Source organism: Falco biarmicus, chromosome Z, assembly GCF_023638135.1.
Source record: "Falco biarmicus isolate bFalBia1 chromosome Z, bFalBia1.pri, whole genome shotgun sequence".
Classification (NCBI taxonomy): domain Eukaryota; kingdom Metazoa; phylum Chordata; class Aves; order Falconiformes; family Falconidae; genus Falco; species Falco biarmicus.
Genome location: NC_079311.1, coordinates 55827274 through 55846521, shown reverse-complemented (window position 1 = coordinate 55846521; position 19248 = coordinate 55827274). Strand labels below are relative to the sequence as shown.

Below are 19248 nucleotides of genomic sequence, written 5' to 3'. Positions count from 1 at the left end.
CACAGTAGCATCACTCTGGTCTGCCCTAAAGAGAAGATGCCCAAGCAGACATGGAGCTTGCTGCACCAGTCAGTGCAAATCCTGTGTGGAGCAGCAACTAATCCAAGATGATCTGTGAGCCTCTGAGAGGCAGGATTCTTTGGAAACTGTTCAGCTTTGGAGCAACTGGTTGTGATCCTGGCTTCTACAATTACTGAAGCTCCTGTGACCATGACAGGAAGAGAGCGGTAAAGCCACCTATGCACTCAAAGACAACTTTTGCTTTAGGCAGGAAGACAGACTTTAATGTCCGGATGCCTTTCTGAAAGATGAGTTCTTGCCAAATATTCAGCATAAAAGGGAACTAAGTAAAAGGTTGGAAATAGGAAGGCTAACTTGAGCCCTTCATACCCATACACTAGGAATTTATTGGACTTGTTCTGTCATGTCTTCATATATGTCATATGACAATGAACAGTATATTAATAAATTTCATTCTGTACTCAGCTGGCTCTAGATTATTTGTGCAACTTTAATCAGAGAATAGAGAAAGCCAACAATAACTCTTTACATCCACTGGTAAATTTCATGTTCTAGCACTAACCAGTGATGTACAGGATTGCCAGCTCCTGGAAGAAAAGTACCTGGCTCAGATCTGCTCATGTGTGGTCTAGTATGACAAGAACAAAGCAGGACTGGCACCTTCCTTTCTCTCCCTTACTCTCATAAACTCTGTGAGATGCCTCAGTGTCCTGTCTCATCCCTTTGCTTCAAAAGACTGCTTCCATCAGCGGAAGAAAATAAAAGAAGCCTTAGTGTTCTGAAGATGTTTCCTTGTGGCCCTACCCACAGCTACAATCCCTTCAGAAGTAAATCAGCTCCAGCGTGGCCTTACCCCTGGCTGCCTCCAGGGCTGTACCTGCTCTGTCATGGGCTTATCCACAGCCACACACTTTGAGGTGCTCCAGCATGACTCACGCACAGCCACTGATGCTTCAAGGTGAACCTACTGCAGAACGGACTTATCCACAGCCACAGATGCTTCGAGGTGTACCTTCTGCAACATGGGCTTGCTCTTGGGCCACAGTTCCTTCAGAGGTGTATCTGCTGTGGCACAGACATAATGATGGCCACAGACGCTCCAAGATATACCTGCTTGGGCATGGGCTTATTCATGGCCACAGGTGCTTTGGGGTGTCCTGCTCCTACACGGGCTCATCCACAGGTCCCTTTGACTTGAGTTCACACTGGAGTTCCAGCCTGCCCAGTATAGCAGCACAGAAACAGCAGCGATGCCCTGGCCACCTGCCAGCCCCGGCACATCGCCATGGCTGTTATCAGAATGTTCCCGGGCACAGCACAGTGAGATGACAAGCAGTACAGCAGTACAGCAAGCAGCGAAAGCAAGAAGCAGCCAATAACGAGCACTAGGCTCTAATATACTGTAAGGCGAGCAAGCCCCATGGCAATCACAGAAACCTGCCCCTTAATAGCTAAACAGCAATAACAGCTATAAATTCAAACTAGCACATTCCAGTCAAATCTGTTGTTATCTCAGACCCTTCGAGCCCCATGTTGGGTGACAAAAAGGACTGTTGTGGTTTAACCCAGGCCGGCAACTCAGCACCACGCAGCCACTCGCCCACTGCCCCTACCCAGAGGGGTGGGGAGGAGAATCGGAAAGGAAGGTTAAACTCAAGGGTTGAGATAAGAACAATTTAATAGGTAAAGCAAAAGCCGCACACACAAGCAAAGCGAAGCAAGGAATTAATTCACCACTTCCCACGGGCAGGTGGGTGCTCAGCCATCCCCAGGAAAGCCGGGCTCCATCACGTGTAATGGTTACTCAGGAAGACAAACGCCATAATGCCAGAGGTCCCCCCCTTCCTTCTTCTTCCCCCAGTTTATATACTCAGCATGGCATCATGTAGTATGGAATACATCTTTAGTTCAGGTCACCTGTCCTGGCTGTGGCCCCTCCCAATGTCCCCTGCCCCTCCAGCCCTCTCACTGGCAGGGCCCAAGGAACCGAAAAGTGTTGACATAGTTTAAATATTACCCAGCAACAACTAAAAACGTCTGTGTCCTACCAGCATTGCTCTCACACCAAATCCAAAACACAGCACTACACCAGCTACTAAGAAGAAAGTTAACTCTATCTCAGCTGAAACCAGGACAGATATCTATTCTGATAATTCTCAGGAAGCCTGATCAAAAAGCAGAATCCCAAGGCCTATGAAAGACCAGTGTGCTATGTACCTTGTATATGTAAATATGGCAAATGATGTATTTAAACAGTTGAAAGGAAACGGCATTACTTACTGCTGTCAACACATTTCTGAAATGTTAACATAATTACCATTCAAACTACATACCAGCTAGAAAAAAACCCAAAACAACCTAACATTGTTTTCAGCTGCTGTTAATTTTCTTCTTGGCTACAGAAGTTTATACTTGGTTGAACAAAGAGGGAGACAGAAGTCTTGCAGAAGCTGTTTCCACAGTGCAAGCAGGAACACAGCTGTAAGGGATGTATGCTAATAAAAGAAGGGGTCTCAAACATTCCACAAGTGCAAGGGAAAAAAATACTCCACCTCTTGAAAACCTGGTAACACTTTACGTGTAAAGTCAGGAAGGAGTAGAAGCGTAACATTAAAAAGCTAAAAGCAGAGGCCATCACAGAATTATTTGCAGTTCTATTTCAACAACAGCTCTGAAAATGTCTGAAGAGAAACACATAACTCCATAATAAGATGAGTAACAATTAACTAAGCTAAGAATTTTAAGGAAGTCTGAAGGCAGGGCCCTGAAGGCTGCTTTCCAGGGTCTTTCAAAAGGAAAGGTGCATTGAAATAGCAGCACCAGCCTTGAAGCATTTAATTTGAAACCAAGCAGCAGTGATGAACAACTAACATCGGTGATGAAGATTCTTCCTTCTTACCTGGGATGTGGAGTCTATTTGGTTGAAAAGAAGGATTTACTGCTGGCTGGTATGTCTTTAGAGGCATTCCTGCAGGCTGTTGAAGGTGGGGAGGTTGTGGAGTCTGTCTCTGCATCACATGATGTGGAACTGAAATTCTCTGGGGGCTGATGTGGTAAGAAGGAGCCAGAGCAACAAACCTAGGAGTTCAGAAACACAAAACTGTAAAAATCCCAATAGGTAAGAGCTAGAGACTGTTTCTGCTTTACTCAGTTCACTGTAATGCTTAGCACTTAGCATAGATACAGATTTCCAAAAGAACAGTGTGCAGCCCAGATATGGAGAAATTTTCCAATGGTGACATACCATTAGATTTGGCAACTGAGAAATTAAAATAATTTTAATTGCACCCTTATCATGGAAAACTCCTTTTAACTTCTGTGGGTGTGCTTAAGTCTTAATGGGAGGACCTGATGTGGGATCTGATTTCTGAGGCATTGCCAGCTGTCTCATTGAAAGCTTTGTATCATCTGTATCTGTCAATAAATAGCTGTACTTCCTTACTGGAAGTGAGCAGTCAGTTCTGGTCATTGGACACTGCGGAGTCAGGTATTAGGTTCAGGTTTCAAGTTCTAGAAATCTTTTTCTGTTACATAAAGCTATTAAAAAAAAAATAAAAGCAATCTGAAGCCAATACAATGTAAATGAAGGCAAGTGTAAATCACTTACAGTTGGGCAGAGTCTGACCACGTCAAAATGTTGATCTAGAATCAAAGCATAAACTTACAAACCTGGCAGAAGAGAACAGTTCAGACTGAACCTGGTGGTGCACCTGCCACAGAGGTTGTTCACTTCAGGGGTATGTTTTGCCCAGCACTGGCACTACAAGGACACACTACTCTGAGGATATTACATGAGGGTCTTTTACAGACTTCTTAAGTTTAACTTTTTTCTACATTTCCTTCAAATTGGGTACCTCAAAGTACACTACAAATAGGTGCTACAGACATTTGTGCAGGTGGAAAGTTGAGGTTATAAGAGCTCTGGTCTGCACCCGCAATGAGCAAACAACTACCCACTTCACCAATGGGATCCAATTAGTAAATGAAAGCTCAGCCTGGGCTCAGCTCAATACAACAAAAGGTGCAATAGCGCTAGTAGCACTACAGAACTGCTACAGAACTACAACCTTCTGGACAGGCTGTAACTGCATTTAAATCCAAGGCACCTGAGATCTTTTATGTTGAAGCTCAGAATCTGTATCTGACACATATTATCTGTGTGATTATGAATTAATTTGAAACCTATTTACTATATTTCTGGTAGATCCATAACTTAAATTTGGAGTATAGCAAGTGTCAACTTTGCATGATTTTAAGACAGTCTTTTATTACTACTATTATTTAAAAAATCATGGGATATCATCCTCTGTGTTTTCAAAATTAATTTGTGAATATTAATTTCTGAAAAACTGTTTTAACCAGCAGCCAACAACCGGGGAAAATCTTTTTCAAAACTTAAAGTGGAAGCACAGTTTTACAGATTTCACATTTGTTTTAACATCTGAAAAGCCCTCTTAATAACAACAACAATAATAATAATACTTTTATTTTTAAAATATTGAAAAATTTTGATGATGATGATGATGATGATGATGCACTGCTTTGTATAGCCAGACAGAACTCCTTTTTTGGCAGACTGTAGTGACCTTTATTATGATTTATTAATCACTTAATGAATCCCTGGCTTACTTATATTGGTGACTATAGTTACCTACTTTTACCTCCCTTGTGCCTAACAAAAAAACCCTTGGACTTGTCTCAGTCCAGATTTGTCCCTGAACAAATCAGTGTGTTACTGAGGGTACTTCAAATTTAATTTTGTTCCGGAAACAATCAGGACCATCTTGTAACCACTTGGAAACTGCCATCAAGAATTGTGGTCAAGCCCTGGAGCCGATGCAATTAGGAATCAGCCAGATTTGCAGAAAGGTGCCTTTCCCCTAATGCCTGCTGGACACAAAATCATAGCAGGAATGCTTCTGGAGCCATCAAGTAGTTTCTCCTTTTCCAACAGTAGCCAGGGAAAAGTGTCCTGCTGGGGAATGAGTAGTTGAAGGGACAGAGTGCACCCTCAGCCAGTTTGCTGATGACACTAAACTGGGAGCAGTGGCTGATACCCCAGCAGGCTGCGCTGCCATTCAGCAGGACCGGGACAGGCTGGGGAGCTGGGTGGAGAGGAACCTAATGAAGTTCAACAAGGGCAAGTGTAGGGTCCTGCACCTGGGGAGGAACAATCTCATGCACCAAGTAGAGGCTAGAGGTTGACCTGCAGGAAGGCAGCTCTGTGGAGAAGGATCTGGGCGTTCTAGTGAACAGCAAGTTGCCCATGAGCCAGCAGTGTGCCCTGGTGGCCAAGGTGGCCAGTGGGATCCTGGGGTGCATGAGGAGGAGTGTGGTCAGCAGAGGCAGGGAGGTTATCCTTGCCCTCTGCTCTGCCGCGGTGAGGCTGTGTGTGGAGTGCTGTGTCCAGTTCTGGGCTCCCCAGTTCAAGAGAGACAGGGAGCTACTGGAAAGGGTCCAGTGGAGGGCTGCAAAGATGATGAGGGGACTGGAGTGTCTCCCTTATGAGGAAAGGCTGAGAGAGCTGGGCCCGTTTAGCATGGAGAAGACTGAGAGGGGATCTTACCGGTGTCCACAGTATCTTAAAAGGAAGTGTCAAGAGCGTGGGGCTAGCTTTTGTCAGTAGTGCCCAGCGGCAGGACAAAGGGCAGTGGGCACAAACTGCAACACAAGAAGTTCCATTTGAACATGAGGAAGAACTTGTTTACTTTGAGGCTGACAGAGCACTGGAACAGGCTGCCCAGAGAGGCTGTGGAGTTTCCTTCCCTGGAGATACTTAAAACCCACCTGGATATGATCCCATGCAACCTGCTCTAGGAGAACCTGCTTTAGCAGAGTGTCATCTCCGGTGGTCCCATCCCACCCTGACCATTCTGTGATTCTGTGATTTGATAGCAAGCAAGATAGACGGCAAAATTAGCAAAGCTTACCTGTTTTGATGAGATTAGTTAAAATGGCACATATATAGGGGTTTTGTTAATGACCAGTACCAGTCATGGCTACATGAAAAAAAGATTTTGCTCTAGTATTTGTTGACTGGAGCTGGCACAATCTAAGCAATATGTGGAAAAGGAAGGGAAGAGGAAAGTTAACAGTACAGTCATATAGTATAAATAGTGTACTTATATAGCGTTTATAACTATTCATATAGTTTGTTTTAGCATGGCTGGCCACCTGTAAAAGAGTCTTTGATGTGGTAGGGACACAACCTTTCAAGTCGCTGTAGCAAGGATAATATATACAAGGTGTTTTTTCACCTATGTCAAGTGCTTTAAGACTCCTCGATTAAAGAACTGGCTGTGATTAATTGTCTGGGCATTAAAGGCTCAAAGGGGTTAATTTTGTAGGTGGAGAAAATACTGAGAAGTGGGTGGTAGAGAAATCCTTTTTTGTTAAAATTCCACCAAGCAGAACTGCCATTGCAATCCAAGACAGTGGAGACAGGTATTGTAACTGTGATATCAAGTTATCACTGTTCAAGCTGATTGGAAACAAGGAAAGCAAGAAGAGAATTACCATTCAAAGCTCTGCCTGACCTATGGCTTTTTGATGGTGCTCCCCTTTTTCCACAGGAATTTGAAAGATTCAATGCCTCAGAATTATCTTGGCTGTTGTTCTTTTAAGCTGGCAGTCTTTCATTTGATTTCACGCTCCCAGCCTCAGGAAGCTCATGGAAGTACATGACTGGCCCAGCAATATGGGACATTGTACTTATACAGGAATCTCTCAGTGGGCTTCTCCCACCTCCACTGCTTGATGCTTTCCCGAGTTGTCAGCTGCATCCCCTTCAGAGAGCTCTCTGTAGCTAAGCAGACAGCTGCCCTTCCTAAAGGGAGAAGGGAGAGCAGGAAATTTGGTCCAAGACTGGAGCCAACGTGTTCATGACAAGAAAAATTCCAGGTCTCTCATGGATTTCAGTGCCATCTTGAAAGGAATTCCCATTGACTCACTGCCTGCTTCACTTAACCACCGTCTGAAAAAGAATAGCATCTCAGAGCTGCAACAAGAAGCTGAGTTTTCCGTGCCTTTTTTTCCCAGGAGATGAGGAAAAGGGCAACAGAAAGAACACAAGGCAGCACAACAGAGCCTTCTGCTGATCTGTCCTCCTCCCTCAATGCTTGAAACCTCACCCTATGTAAGCAAGGAGCACAGGAAGGGTGGGAAGGATGGGAGACTGTCAGTTTGAGGGCACAACTGGGGAATGATTGATTGCAAGATAGAAGTGAGAACCACTACAGCAAAGAAAACCTGGAGTGACATATCTTCTTTTTGAGGAAATCCAGAAGAAGTGGCTAATCTAATTGCTATGTATGCACACATATGTACACATACATACATACAGTGGAAAGAGTAAGCAACACCAGGAGTTCAAATTTCAAAATGCAGACAAAAATTGTGTAGAGTCATTTAAAAAATCTATAATCACATTGATTTGGCATCTAAAATATAATTTCTGAAATACTGTATTTAGCTCTAATGGTACCATGAATCACCCCTGATGCATCTTCTTTCCTCTCTCAAATTCTCCCTCCTGTGTGGCCATATTCATAGGGTATCAGAAAGCACTTTTCAAATGTGGGTATAAAGATTACCTTGAGTCACCAGAAATAAGTGTAAGGGCAAACTTACTTTAAAAAAAAACCCAAACAGTGTGAAGGTAAAATTACTCTGATCTTTTTTTTTTTTTTTTGTAGTCAAAGAGAATCAATTTTACCAAATCTTTGAGAGCTGCTAATGTATTCTAGGAAACAGGACTTAAGACTTTTTATTGCCATTCGCTAAATAAGCCAGATGACACCAAAAATGTCTGATACAACCAATTCTTCATTTTAACAGAAAAAATCAAGTTAAGAACCCAAATACCAAATAACCATTTGGGCTGCAAGACAACAGCGCTGTCAGTTTCATATCCCTAGAGGGTTAATATAGTTGCATTTTCCCTATTTGTACTGTTTCAGAGTTGTAGGGAAAAAAGCTGATTCTTGCTAAATCTAGCAAAATATTATTATTTCATATTACATTAAATTCTGTGTTTCACTCTGCCCAACTAATAGTTTGCTGGGAAAAAGGTTGATTCCAATTATTTTACAGTTTCCAATAAATTCTGCAAGGGAGTAGGAGCATGACAAAAATAATGACAGCATATTGTACTATAGTTGTAATAGTAGCAGGTAAAGAAAACATTTTCTTTGCTTGGCAACAGCAAATAAAATATTTTCATTGCAACTAAATATTTATATTTAAAATGCATTGAAAAGAAAGCAAACTGCAGCTGCATATAAACAAGGCAAGTGAAGACACAGTTAACCTACCATTACTCTACGCTACACTATGGCACAAAATGCTACTAGCAGGAATTAACTAAGATAGGAACTATGTAAGTATGTTGGATGTAGCTATGTCTTCATCCTCTGCTTTTTCTCAACTTTGCACTAAAAAGTAAAGCATGTGCCATCATTTAGACAACATTAATTCTTATGGCTGCTTTCAATATGCTTCCAAAATGGAAATGGAACATAAAAGCTGAAAATGTTGATTTTTTTATTCTTCAGAGGTCACAGTTTTCTTTGAGCAATCTGGAAATACGATTTATTGGGTTGCTGCTCTGTTAATTGGCTGAGTTCTAATAATTTTTATTGGACTGCAACAGTTTGGGCACATATCCAAATGTTATGTAGTTGACACAGCCAGATCAGCCTTTCATCTCATTTCAGTTGAAGTTTTGGCTGAACAGAACACAAAACCATAGGCTTCCTGTAGCTGGTTGCTGTCTCCAGCAGTGTCCTGTACAGTGCTGCACTTTCTGACATTAAGCGAGGAACAATCTATGCTTGCTCCCTCTTGATTGCCTTTGTATTTCTAGGCAAATGTAGAAAATCCAGGGTGCTGTCTCTGTTCCCTGCTTTAAACATCCCTGTCATTCCACTGTGGTCACACATTTTGGTGTGGCTCCATACTTCATGCTGTGTGTGAGTGACTTTGCCGCTCCTCAGTCCACTGTCAGTGGGGGAAACATTCTGTTGTAACACAGTACGCTATAACCTAACTTAGTCCAGCTAGCTATCAATGACAATCAAATAAACATGGTTTTTAAAAAAAACACTTGCAAGGAAAGCATAACTTTTGCCAAGCGTAATTTTGAAAAATCAGATGTTTTCCCCAAAAGTCATGAATGCATTCATTTGACCAAAATAACAAAACCCTAAATTTTTACTTACCTATGATATAACATGTTTCTCTCCAGTATTTTTTTCTGTTGCAAATGATTTTTTTTAAAAAAGGAAGGGAATCTTCTCCAATAAAAGAAATATTTTGGCCCACACAAAACAAAATCTTTGTCCATACCAAATTTGCACTTACCAGGCACAGCAATGATCCCACAGCAAGTTTCTATCCCCATGGCGTTTCAGGGGAGTAGATTACATGTGCCTGTAGACTTTAATTTTATATCCCTCATTTCAGTCATTAACAAGTGTCTAAAACCCTTTTTCATGCTCAGGCTTCAGGATCACAGGAAGAGCTATTTCAGATCAAACCAGTGGTCCATCAAGACTGAAGAAGGGATGGCAGGAAGAAAGAATATCCAACCTGACCACATGCTCTTTGGTGAGAAGAAAAGAGATTTTAAGTGGAGTTTAAAGTGAAATTTAAGGAAGGAAGCTGTAAGCAGACACCTCAATATACATATTCCTTGGGGACAGAAACACAAATTTAAAATCTCAGCATTTTCTCTGGCTGTGTTGTATTAAGAGAACCCAGTTTCTAGCAAATGCAAAGAAAAGAAGAGTGCCTTTGGAAAACAGAAGCATGGAAACAGGCTGGAGAAAAATTCCAAGCTAGCCTGGCTGTGAAAGGACGTTGTAGTGAGGTGGGTATCGGTCTCTTCTCCCAGGTAACAAGCAAAAGGACAAAAACAAATGTTCTCAAGTTGCACTAGGGGAGGTTTAGACACGGTATTAGAAAAAAATTATTCACTGAAAGGGTTGTCAAGCATTGGAACAGACTGAGTTGGAAGTGGTTGAGTCACCATACCTGGAAATAATATTTAAAAGACACACAGATATGGTGCTTAGGGACATGGTCTAGTGGTGGATTTGGCAGTTCTAGGTTAACAGCTGGACTCAGTGGTGTTAAAGATCTTTTCCAGCCTAAATGGTTCTATGACTTTATGGCTCAGGTTCAGGGTTAGACCTGCTGCCCTCCACTCTAGCGTCTGTCACTTATATGTGTCATTTGCTCACTAACAAAAAGTGATAATGTCTTAGCAGACAAGCCTCTGAAGTGCACCATGCCTGGAAAGAAATTACTGTACTGATTTCAAAACCACACTGCTAAGATATTTAACTACAGACTTTCTTTGAGGCATTTCTTCTTTGAGACTTTCTTCTTGATGCTACATACAAGGGGCTTTCTAATATGCAAAGACTGGATGCCTCAAATCCTTGGTTAGAACTACTCAGAAGCTTTTGCTTCTGGAAGTCTGGCTTGGAGCTACTTATTATTTTACAGCAAAAGCATAAAAGGAATATAACCACACACTCAAGTAAGCAAAAAGAAGCACTGTTGCAGAACTTCTTATAGTATTACAGTAATACTAAACTGAACAGTTCAGCCTGAAGCCCTTCTTTCCAGCTTTAGTCTCTAGAATTTCCTGTCAAGCCAGGATGTGTCATGCTTCAGGGACATACCACTAGCTCTGGTTCACAGGAAGGTGAAAAATCATCTGGAACACCAAGTCAAAATGAAAAATTCTGTTCTGATCTCACATTGGTTAACAGGCTACTTTTTGCACAAAAGCAAGCCTTAAAAGCAAAATGTGTATGTTGGGCAATTAAAAATAAAATAAAATAAAATAAAATAAAACAAAACAAAACAAAACAAAATAAAATAAAATAAAATAAAATAAAATGAATTATTTCAAGCATTTGGCACCATCAAGTTCGGGGCACTGAGCTGTACAAGTTAACTGTATCATATAAAACCAAAACTTTTAATCTGCGTTTTAATTAGACTGCTTTTTCAGCTTCCTTGAATGCCCATGTCTTCCTTTATTACAAAAATGAGTGAAAAGGAAGCCAAGTACATATTCCGTTTTATACATGTGCTTTTGGATACCATTACCATTTGGTACCTTCATTGAACAGTTGCAGTATTTCATGTTAGGGGAGCACTGAAAATTAGTATCAAAAAGCTGGAACAAACATAAATCTGCATTTTTATTATGCATGTTCTCTCCTTAGATAAATTAATTTTCCTCTTGGATCCAGACTCTCTGTCTGACTTGTAGTCTGTGTACATTGAGTTTTGTACACAGAATGAAGGCAGTGTAAGATCTGGCCCACATTTGCTTCAGTTTTTTGCACTTATAAAGCTTAATGAAGTCCACACTCTCCCTCCCATCATCTAGGTGGAGAAAGGTGCAAAAGAAGCCATCCAATTATTTCTCTATCCCATGGTACCTGCAGATGTAAGGAAAGTGCTTATTTCCTTCCACTTCTGTCACAAACCTGAGTCTGCTGTCCACACTGGAAGGGGCATACGACTGGCCCTCAGAGTCACCAAAGCAGCCAGGCCAGCTTAGATCAGCTTCAAGTGCAACAAACGCAGGCTATTGCGGCAGCGAGTGCTGGTCAGCCAGTCCTAGCTCTGGAATGACCCCAGGTACTCTCAGTGTGTCAGGAACCGCACTGCATGGAGGGGAGCAAATCCCCCGCTTGCACCCCTAAATCCTGCAGTGCTCTCAGTGATGAGATTGGGATAAACAGGATGATTCACACCTTTCCAAGACACTAATTCTGGCACTTTGTACACTGAAGTGTTGGTTTGTTCAGTTCACATTTTCACAGCCATCACCAACCCACAAAGTGGTTCAAATGACGCCTATCTGTTCTAGGGCCCCTCAGCAAGTATACTGTATTAGATTCAAGATGCAGATTCTGCATCAGTTTTTCTTCTAAACATTTCCATTAATTTGTACTATATGTTCTGTAATCAAATCAACACTGCTGTAATACTTTGTGGTTTTCTGAATTTAAGTTGCCACTTGTCAAACTACCTAAATGAAGATACTGGCACCTTTTTTTAAAAAATCCAAAGTAGTTCCACGTATGGGAATTAGCACTTAAGGACTTTTTAGAGATAGTGTATACAGTTGATGTAGAAGAAAGGAGCGTATGGCACTAGCTTTTTGTTACTGTTAGTCTGTAGAGTACTGTAGTATCCTGAGGTCAGTAATGCATTCAAGGACTTAATGAGTAAGTCACTCTAAATGTGTCTGCTATGGTCCTACACTAGTAACTGCCACAGAAATGGGCTAATGGGAAAAATAACTATCAGCATTTAATTTATACCTGTAGTAACTATTGATCTGTCCCTGCCTGTCATGTCAGGCAATTGCTGGGTATGGAGGCTGGACACTTCAGGCACTGGAGAGAAAACTATACCAGGAAGGAAAAGCCTCTGGGTCAGGCAAGAGAGCATGGGCAGCCCCAGAGTTTGCCAGGGCAAGGGAAAAAGTTCAAGACTGTTTGGCCAGGAATGGAGAGGAAGAAATGAACCATGAGATGAGTTCCCAATGATCACAAGTTTCATCTTAGAGTCGCGCACAAAAATCTCAACAATTTCCAGTTGCTCCAGAACTGCCTGAATTCACATGTTCAGCCTGAAATCACAAACTACTTTCACACCTGTTGTCAATTCCCTGAGCTATCATGTTATTCCATGTTCCTGATACAAGGGAGAGTGAGTACTGCTTTCCTCCAAAGAAATTATGCTTGTTTATCAGTAATTATAATCTAGTGAATGTTCTTTTCAGGTTTATAATTGGGCACTTTGTGCTCTCCAAACTACTAGCATTTCTGTTACTCAAGGAAATTAAATATTTTTAAATACATTAAGGAAATACAGCAATTTATCATTTAGAGCACTGAAACATAGGCAGATGAACAAAATAATGTTTATGCATCCATATACATAGAGTAAGAATTCAGTATTTTGTGTAATGGTGTATCTTTCCACTTTTCTACTGACTATCTATTTGGTTAAGCCTCTTCAGTTTTGCAATCTGGTAGACTTCTGGTTCAATGAACTAAGTGGAAATCTATAATACCATACACTATATAAACAATTACAAAGATTGCTGAAAATAATTCACTTCCAAGTAATCTGCTTTCACATTCCTGAAATATCTAAAATGGAAACAGCAATGGTCAAAGGTTTGTACCTAGACAGCATAAAATAAATCCTCAGTATAAATCAAGCTTTCAAAGCAGTGATTTAAAGATTCTTTCTTTACCTATTGGTCTTAATAAAAATGTCAAGGAAAACAAAAGCAAAGCTCCTGCAGAAATAGTGTTGAGAAAATATTGACAGAATATGGCTTTCCTACCACATGCAAAGAGAAACATGAATCTCAGGGCCCCCATTCTCTAAGGCACGTCTGGGCTCCTCTGAAGTTTTAGTGTCCCAGTCAGTATGACTTTCTTTGGTCAGGCCATTGGTGGACATAAAGAGGGGATTGGAAGAAGTCCCTGAAATGGAGATGGTTGGAAAGCCTCCCTGCCCAGGCTTGGATAACAGGGTCCCTTTTACCCCTCCTTCCCCTGGTAAACCCATACCCAGAGCAACTGTTACCCAGGGGCTGCCACCAGAGACTTTCTGCACACCAACAATTCAGTTTCCACACATCCTGGCAGCTCTGAAGGCAGTCCTGCCCCAGGCTCAGCATGGGAAAAGCAGGGGCTGGTCTTACCTCTCTGAGTCCACAGCTGAGAGAAGAGGTAACTGGTGGGTTGGATGGAGAGGAGTACCCTGTACGTTATGTCCTGAGGAAAGGTGGCTGCTGGGATGAGACAAGGACACTGCCCCAGTTGCTGTTCCACTTTGAATTGTCTGTGTACTGGGGAACATGGCCACTGAAAGCAAAAGGAGAGAAATAACCCTCATCAGGCAGGTGATAGTATTGATAACTGACCAAATGCTAATGGGTAATACCACCCATAAAGCTATAGTGCCAATTGTTAGAAACTAACCAGTTTTTCTCAAATGTTTTCTGTCCAAAGGGAAGAAATAAAAAAACCCACATAAAAAATAATCTTTGCTGCTCCCAAATGACACTTCTACAAAACAGGTGTGACATAGCTGTGCTCCTTGTCTTAGGAATTTTGTCTGAATAAGGCTGCAAATATTCTATAGCTTCTGTTGTAGAAGAGGTGTCAAATACTTCCTAAGATACATATTTTTAGAGCTAGTGAACACAAAGCACAGTTTCATAAACAGTAAAATATTTTCTACATTTTCCTCTCAGCTGTAAAAAACCCAGAATTCTTAAAGAGGTCACCCCAACCCAAATATTGCTATTAATGCCCCCAGCCTACCCAATAATGCACACAAAAATTTTAAACCAGCATTAATAGTTTCATAATTTTCTGTGACGTAGCTCTTATGTACATTCCAAATAAGGAAAGGTTCTAGATGATTAAAAAAAAAGCAATACAGGACTCCCTCCAAGTGTCCTCATTAGTTGACCCCAGATCCTGTAACCTCATTTTCAGAAGTTCTAGAAATCAGGCAGCCAGAAGGTAACTGATTACCAAATCCCTCTTAAAATCCTGTTTCTTAATTATTTTTAGTGACATCTGTGTCAGGTAGCTTACGTTGATGTTGAAAGGCAGCCAAATACATGCTCTTAAATATTTATGAACTCTGAGAATAAACTAGATAGGCTGTCTACCATATGAAAATGATCTCTCACCAGTTGTCATGTCTTCCAGTTTCGTTATAAAAAGTATTGTTTAGACCTAGTTTACAGAATAAAATTCTACCTAAAAAACATGTGTTGTTTTAGTGAATATGTTGGAGAAAATGATTCAAATTAATTTATAAAATCCTAGAATTCAAACCGGTTCCCCAAAGGGCATTGTCATTGGTAGAAGACCGCTCTAGACTAAAATACCTGCATGGCTGCTGCAGTCCTAGCAGAACAAACACTGCTTTAGGAGTAACCCCACCTTAGATCTGTCTTCAAGAAAATGATTTCACAGGTCACAAGTTTAAATGTTGCTATCCAAGACCAAAAGGGTAAAAAGTCATCTCCCAAGTCCTCAGCCTGTTTCTGGAAAGCCTCTATTGATTCCCACAACAGCCTTTGTGACACACTAGATATTCACCGGGCTAAGGCAGACTTAAGGAAAGGTTCAGGAGTTTAATTATACTGTAGCCTCATTAAAGAGCAGTCCTAGACATCTTTCAGCTGGTGATCACAGACAGTGCAAGATGATAGATAGGAAACCACTCTGTGAATAAACCCACCTAATAAAGATGCTGCAGAGGTAATGTCAAAGCTTAGGGAAAGTTGCATGAGCCACACTGGTGGGCAAAGCTGGAGGAATGGAGGCTGCCCTATCACACATCCAGGAGGACCAACAAAAAAAGCCTGTGGCTGCCCTTGGCACTAGCCTCTACTGTTTGCTAATTCTCATATGGACCAGAGCCTTCTAATCGCAATCCAAGTGACAACAAACATGTGACAGTAGAAGGCATCCCAAACCTTAAGAAAGATACAGAGGATGAAGATCCCACAGGGAGATGAGACATCACTTAAGCTAGCAGCATAACTCACTAAGAAAGGGTTGAGGAAGACACCCCCTAAGACAGATAAAGGTAGCTTTTGTTGTTTTTTCACTTTGCTCATGCACCCCAAAAATCACTCTCTCCACACCAATCTCTCAGAGTAGCATCAAGACAAATTCAGAAAGGAAAACAAAGGAATGACCTTTTGAAATTATTATTTTATGCTTACATGCAGTGTGAAAGAAAATACTGAAAAAAACCAACCCCAAATGCACATTGCAGCAGAATAAGCAGAAAGAATATTCAACAAATCAGTACACTGTAAAGGAAAACCCTAATTACCTAAATAAAAACAGAGACTATTTATATTATTCCTTGCAAAAAAAGGGTAACTTGCAGTTTTCCATGGAAAAAACATTAAAATGTGTAAGAAAATAAAATAACTTACTTTTCCAATACTGTGATCTAAAACAAATTTATTCAAAGCTGTGTTTGAACAGGAGTAAAAAGGCTGGACTATGTCTGTGTTTCCAGCATAAAGGTAGTAAAAGTTGGTTTTCCCTGTCATAGCTGTTCTCTGCCCCAACCATGATAAGCATTTCAGGCAAATACTTCCTAAGTTATGCTTGCACATTTCTAGCTGGTCCAGGCTGTAGTGGTAGCACAGGTTCTCACAGCACTGTCCAAGACCTGGTGACTCTGTCCCTGGGAACAGGTTATCTGCAGCCAGGCATGGGCAAACTCATCTGTCTTTTCTCTGAACTAGAGCAACCTGAATCCCACCGCAATATTTACCATCACAGCAGTATCTGCTATTATAGTACCTTTTGGCTAGGTTTCCCGGCAACTTCTCTCTACATTTTTTCTGTTTCTGATGAAGAGACAGTACACAGTGTAAAGTAAGAGCTAACTATCGCAGGGACTAGAGGGGCAGGTAGGATATTTAAGGAAGAAAAAGCATACATACTGTACAGAGGATACGTTAAATGATCACAGCATGATAGAGGAGTGTAGCTGGGCTCCCACAGTGCCTGGTAATGAAGCCTCCAACAGTAGCACCACAAATGATGGTGTGGGAGACCACGTAAGACCGACGGGCAGTGTCTGTGCCACACAGAGGTACTGTGCTGACAAAAGCACCTCGGTGGGCACACCCAGTGAAGTGAAATTACAGGGCTGGCAGCTGCTTCCCAGTGGAAATGCTACTAGTAAAACTTCTTAGTGTAGACATGGCATTGGTCCAAGCTACTACCTGAAACTTTCAAATACCAGTTGAAGGGAAACATTGTCAGCCACTGGCAGTCTACAGACTACGGCAGTCAACAAATACTGTCAGTGACAGGTCCATTTCCCTAGTAGAGATAGCCTTAAGAGACTGACAGAAAACTTTGGACACTATGTAAGAAACTGCTAGATAACTTGATTACTTCTTCTTGGAGCTGTGTGTGCGGCAAGGTTTTCTAGTGGTTTAGCTGTTAAATGTGAGTTGCTTGCTCAAACTGCTGGCAGGAAATATCCACACAAAGAATGTCTTTGCAGTGCCTGATCCCATTAAACACCTGATTTGAACGGTATAAACCTGAACAAACGTTCACAGCAACCAGCACGCTCACTGACTCCAATATACCACCACCAGGGAGGTACACACAGAAAGATGCAGAATTAAGTGTAAATATCACTTTACAAAAAGGCTCCTACAACAAGGCTTTTCTATCAATACAAGAGAAAATACACTTAAAGTAATTTTCAAAAGATTCAGATATTCTGAAAAAAAAAAACCCACAAAAAACAACAGAAAAACACAAAACAAAGAACTGCTGATACTGTTCCTCTGTGTCCCTTGAAAAGCCCAAGCTACAACATGATTTACAAGATGGATAAAACATCTTAGTCCTGAATGTGAACATTGGATTGAGTTACACCCACAGAGTTACAGTCACAGAAAAGGAGGATCCATGTTTTCATTTCTGGAGGCTCACCACAAATCAATGTATCAACACATAAGTATTTTCCATGAAAATATCTCTGTAAAGGCTTCTCAATGAGAAGCTAAATTCACATGCATTCTCATAAAGCAATAGGAACAAATTAGGTGGTTGGAAGAGAAAAAGCTGATTCTGAATATGGTTCCTTTTTTAAAAAAAGACAGAAAAGTAGCATTTAAAAAAGATATGTAAAAATGCATACTTTTTTCTTTAATGGAGACAGAAACCTGTAATATCATGGAACATTTTTAAATGCAGAAGAATCATCCTCCCCTTTGCATATTACTAACAATGGTATCATTTACTTTGTTGGATTTATAACTGTCAAATCAGCACTCTTGTCAATCTATTTCTGCCCAAAAATACCTCTTCTCTTACCACTGCAGGCACGAATTTGGAGTATGGCTGAGAATTCTTTCCATATAGAATAAAACAGTGTGAAGATTTCATTTTGTAACTCAGTCAATTGAAATCACATACATTCAAGAGTAGTTTTTTTCTTAATTACTATATTTAACCTTCCATTTCTGTAAGGAATATTTATGCATATCTTGTAAACAAGCAATTTACTAGCTGAGAAGGAAAAATCTGAAATCTGTTTTGCAGTTGGGAGCATCACCTCCATGTATTCTTGCCTCTCACCTCCTCTAGGGAGCCCATACTTCCCTGCAGGATTTTGTGGCCAGGAATATGAGGACATGTGCTGTGTTGAGCCATAAATGGTAAGCCCAGCAAATGTAAAACATGCTGTCTCTGTTGCCTTGATCCTGCCCAGCTCATCTGTAAATCTGAAGACTCCAGTGTGCATGGAACTTGAGAAGTAATCATGTAAGAAATAGAGTAGAAGACAAAATCCCATGATGAAGATAATAAGCCTCCAAAGCGGGTCTGTTGCATGGACCATCTGCACTGATGGTCTCTGTATCTTTCTTCAGATGTTGTGCAGGCAGGTCAGAGATACTGGAGGCATCCAAGTACTGGAGGCACCTAAAAAGCTGAAGGGTTTACAAAGTCCACCCACTCAAGATATTCGGATAGAAGAAGAAAACAAGTCTAGGAAAGCACTTTGTACAGTAATCCAGCTTCTTTATTTGGAGATCTGTTTAATCAGCGCCTGTCTTTTGAGATCCCTTGCCTCAAATATTTAGAAATCTAAATATTTAGAACATAAAGTGGGTTCTTTGGTAAATACCTTCCACATGTGAAAAAACATCCTAAGACACCACACCATCTACTAATCATCTTTTTCCCCTACTCCACAGGTCAGAAAATAGGAGAAGAAAATTTAGAAAGTAATTGAAGAATTGCCAGCTGAGTTAGAATAAAAATATCAGAGTTAGTTTACAGGTAGTTATAGGCCTCTGATAAAAATGGTAAAATGATGCTTGCTAAAAGCCTCCCAATTGCTACCCAAGATGTTTGCACAATTCTGTGACACCAGGGGATACCACTCCATTTATCACACACACAAATTACTAAGCACAGAGAAAAAAATATAAAATGCTCGCATGACCCACTGAGACACCAGTCTAAGGACAAAACTGATTTTTCAAAGAATTCAGCCCCATGTACCACACTGCACACTCAGCTGGATTGAGCTACAGCTACAGCTTCCAGGTCTTATGTGGAGGTGCATCTAACAGAGAGGTACTTCTAACACAGGGTCTGGGTA

At 41.0% G+C, this 19248-nt stretch overlaps 1 protein-coding gene across 1 annotated transcript in view; it reads right to left on the bottom strand.

Annotated features, from left to right (window-relative positions):
- GLIS3 (GLIS family zinc finger 3) overlaps positions 1-19248 on the bottom strand; it is a 138224-nt gene that overhangs the window by 12895 nt on the left and 106081 nt on the right. Inside the window, exons 7-8 of the mRNA XM_056323688.1 lie at positions 13772-13934; positions 2921-3099 (exon numbers count right to left, since the gene is read on the bottom strand). Coding sequence (XP_056179663.1) covers positions 2921-3099; positions 13772-13934 — 342 coding nt within the window. The remainder of the gene's footprint in view (positions 1-2920; positions 3100-13771; positions 13935-19248) is intronic.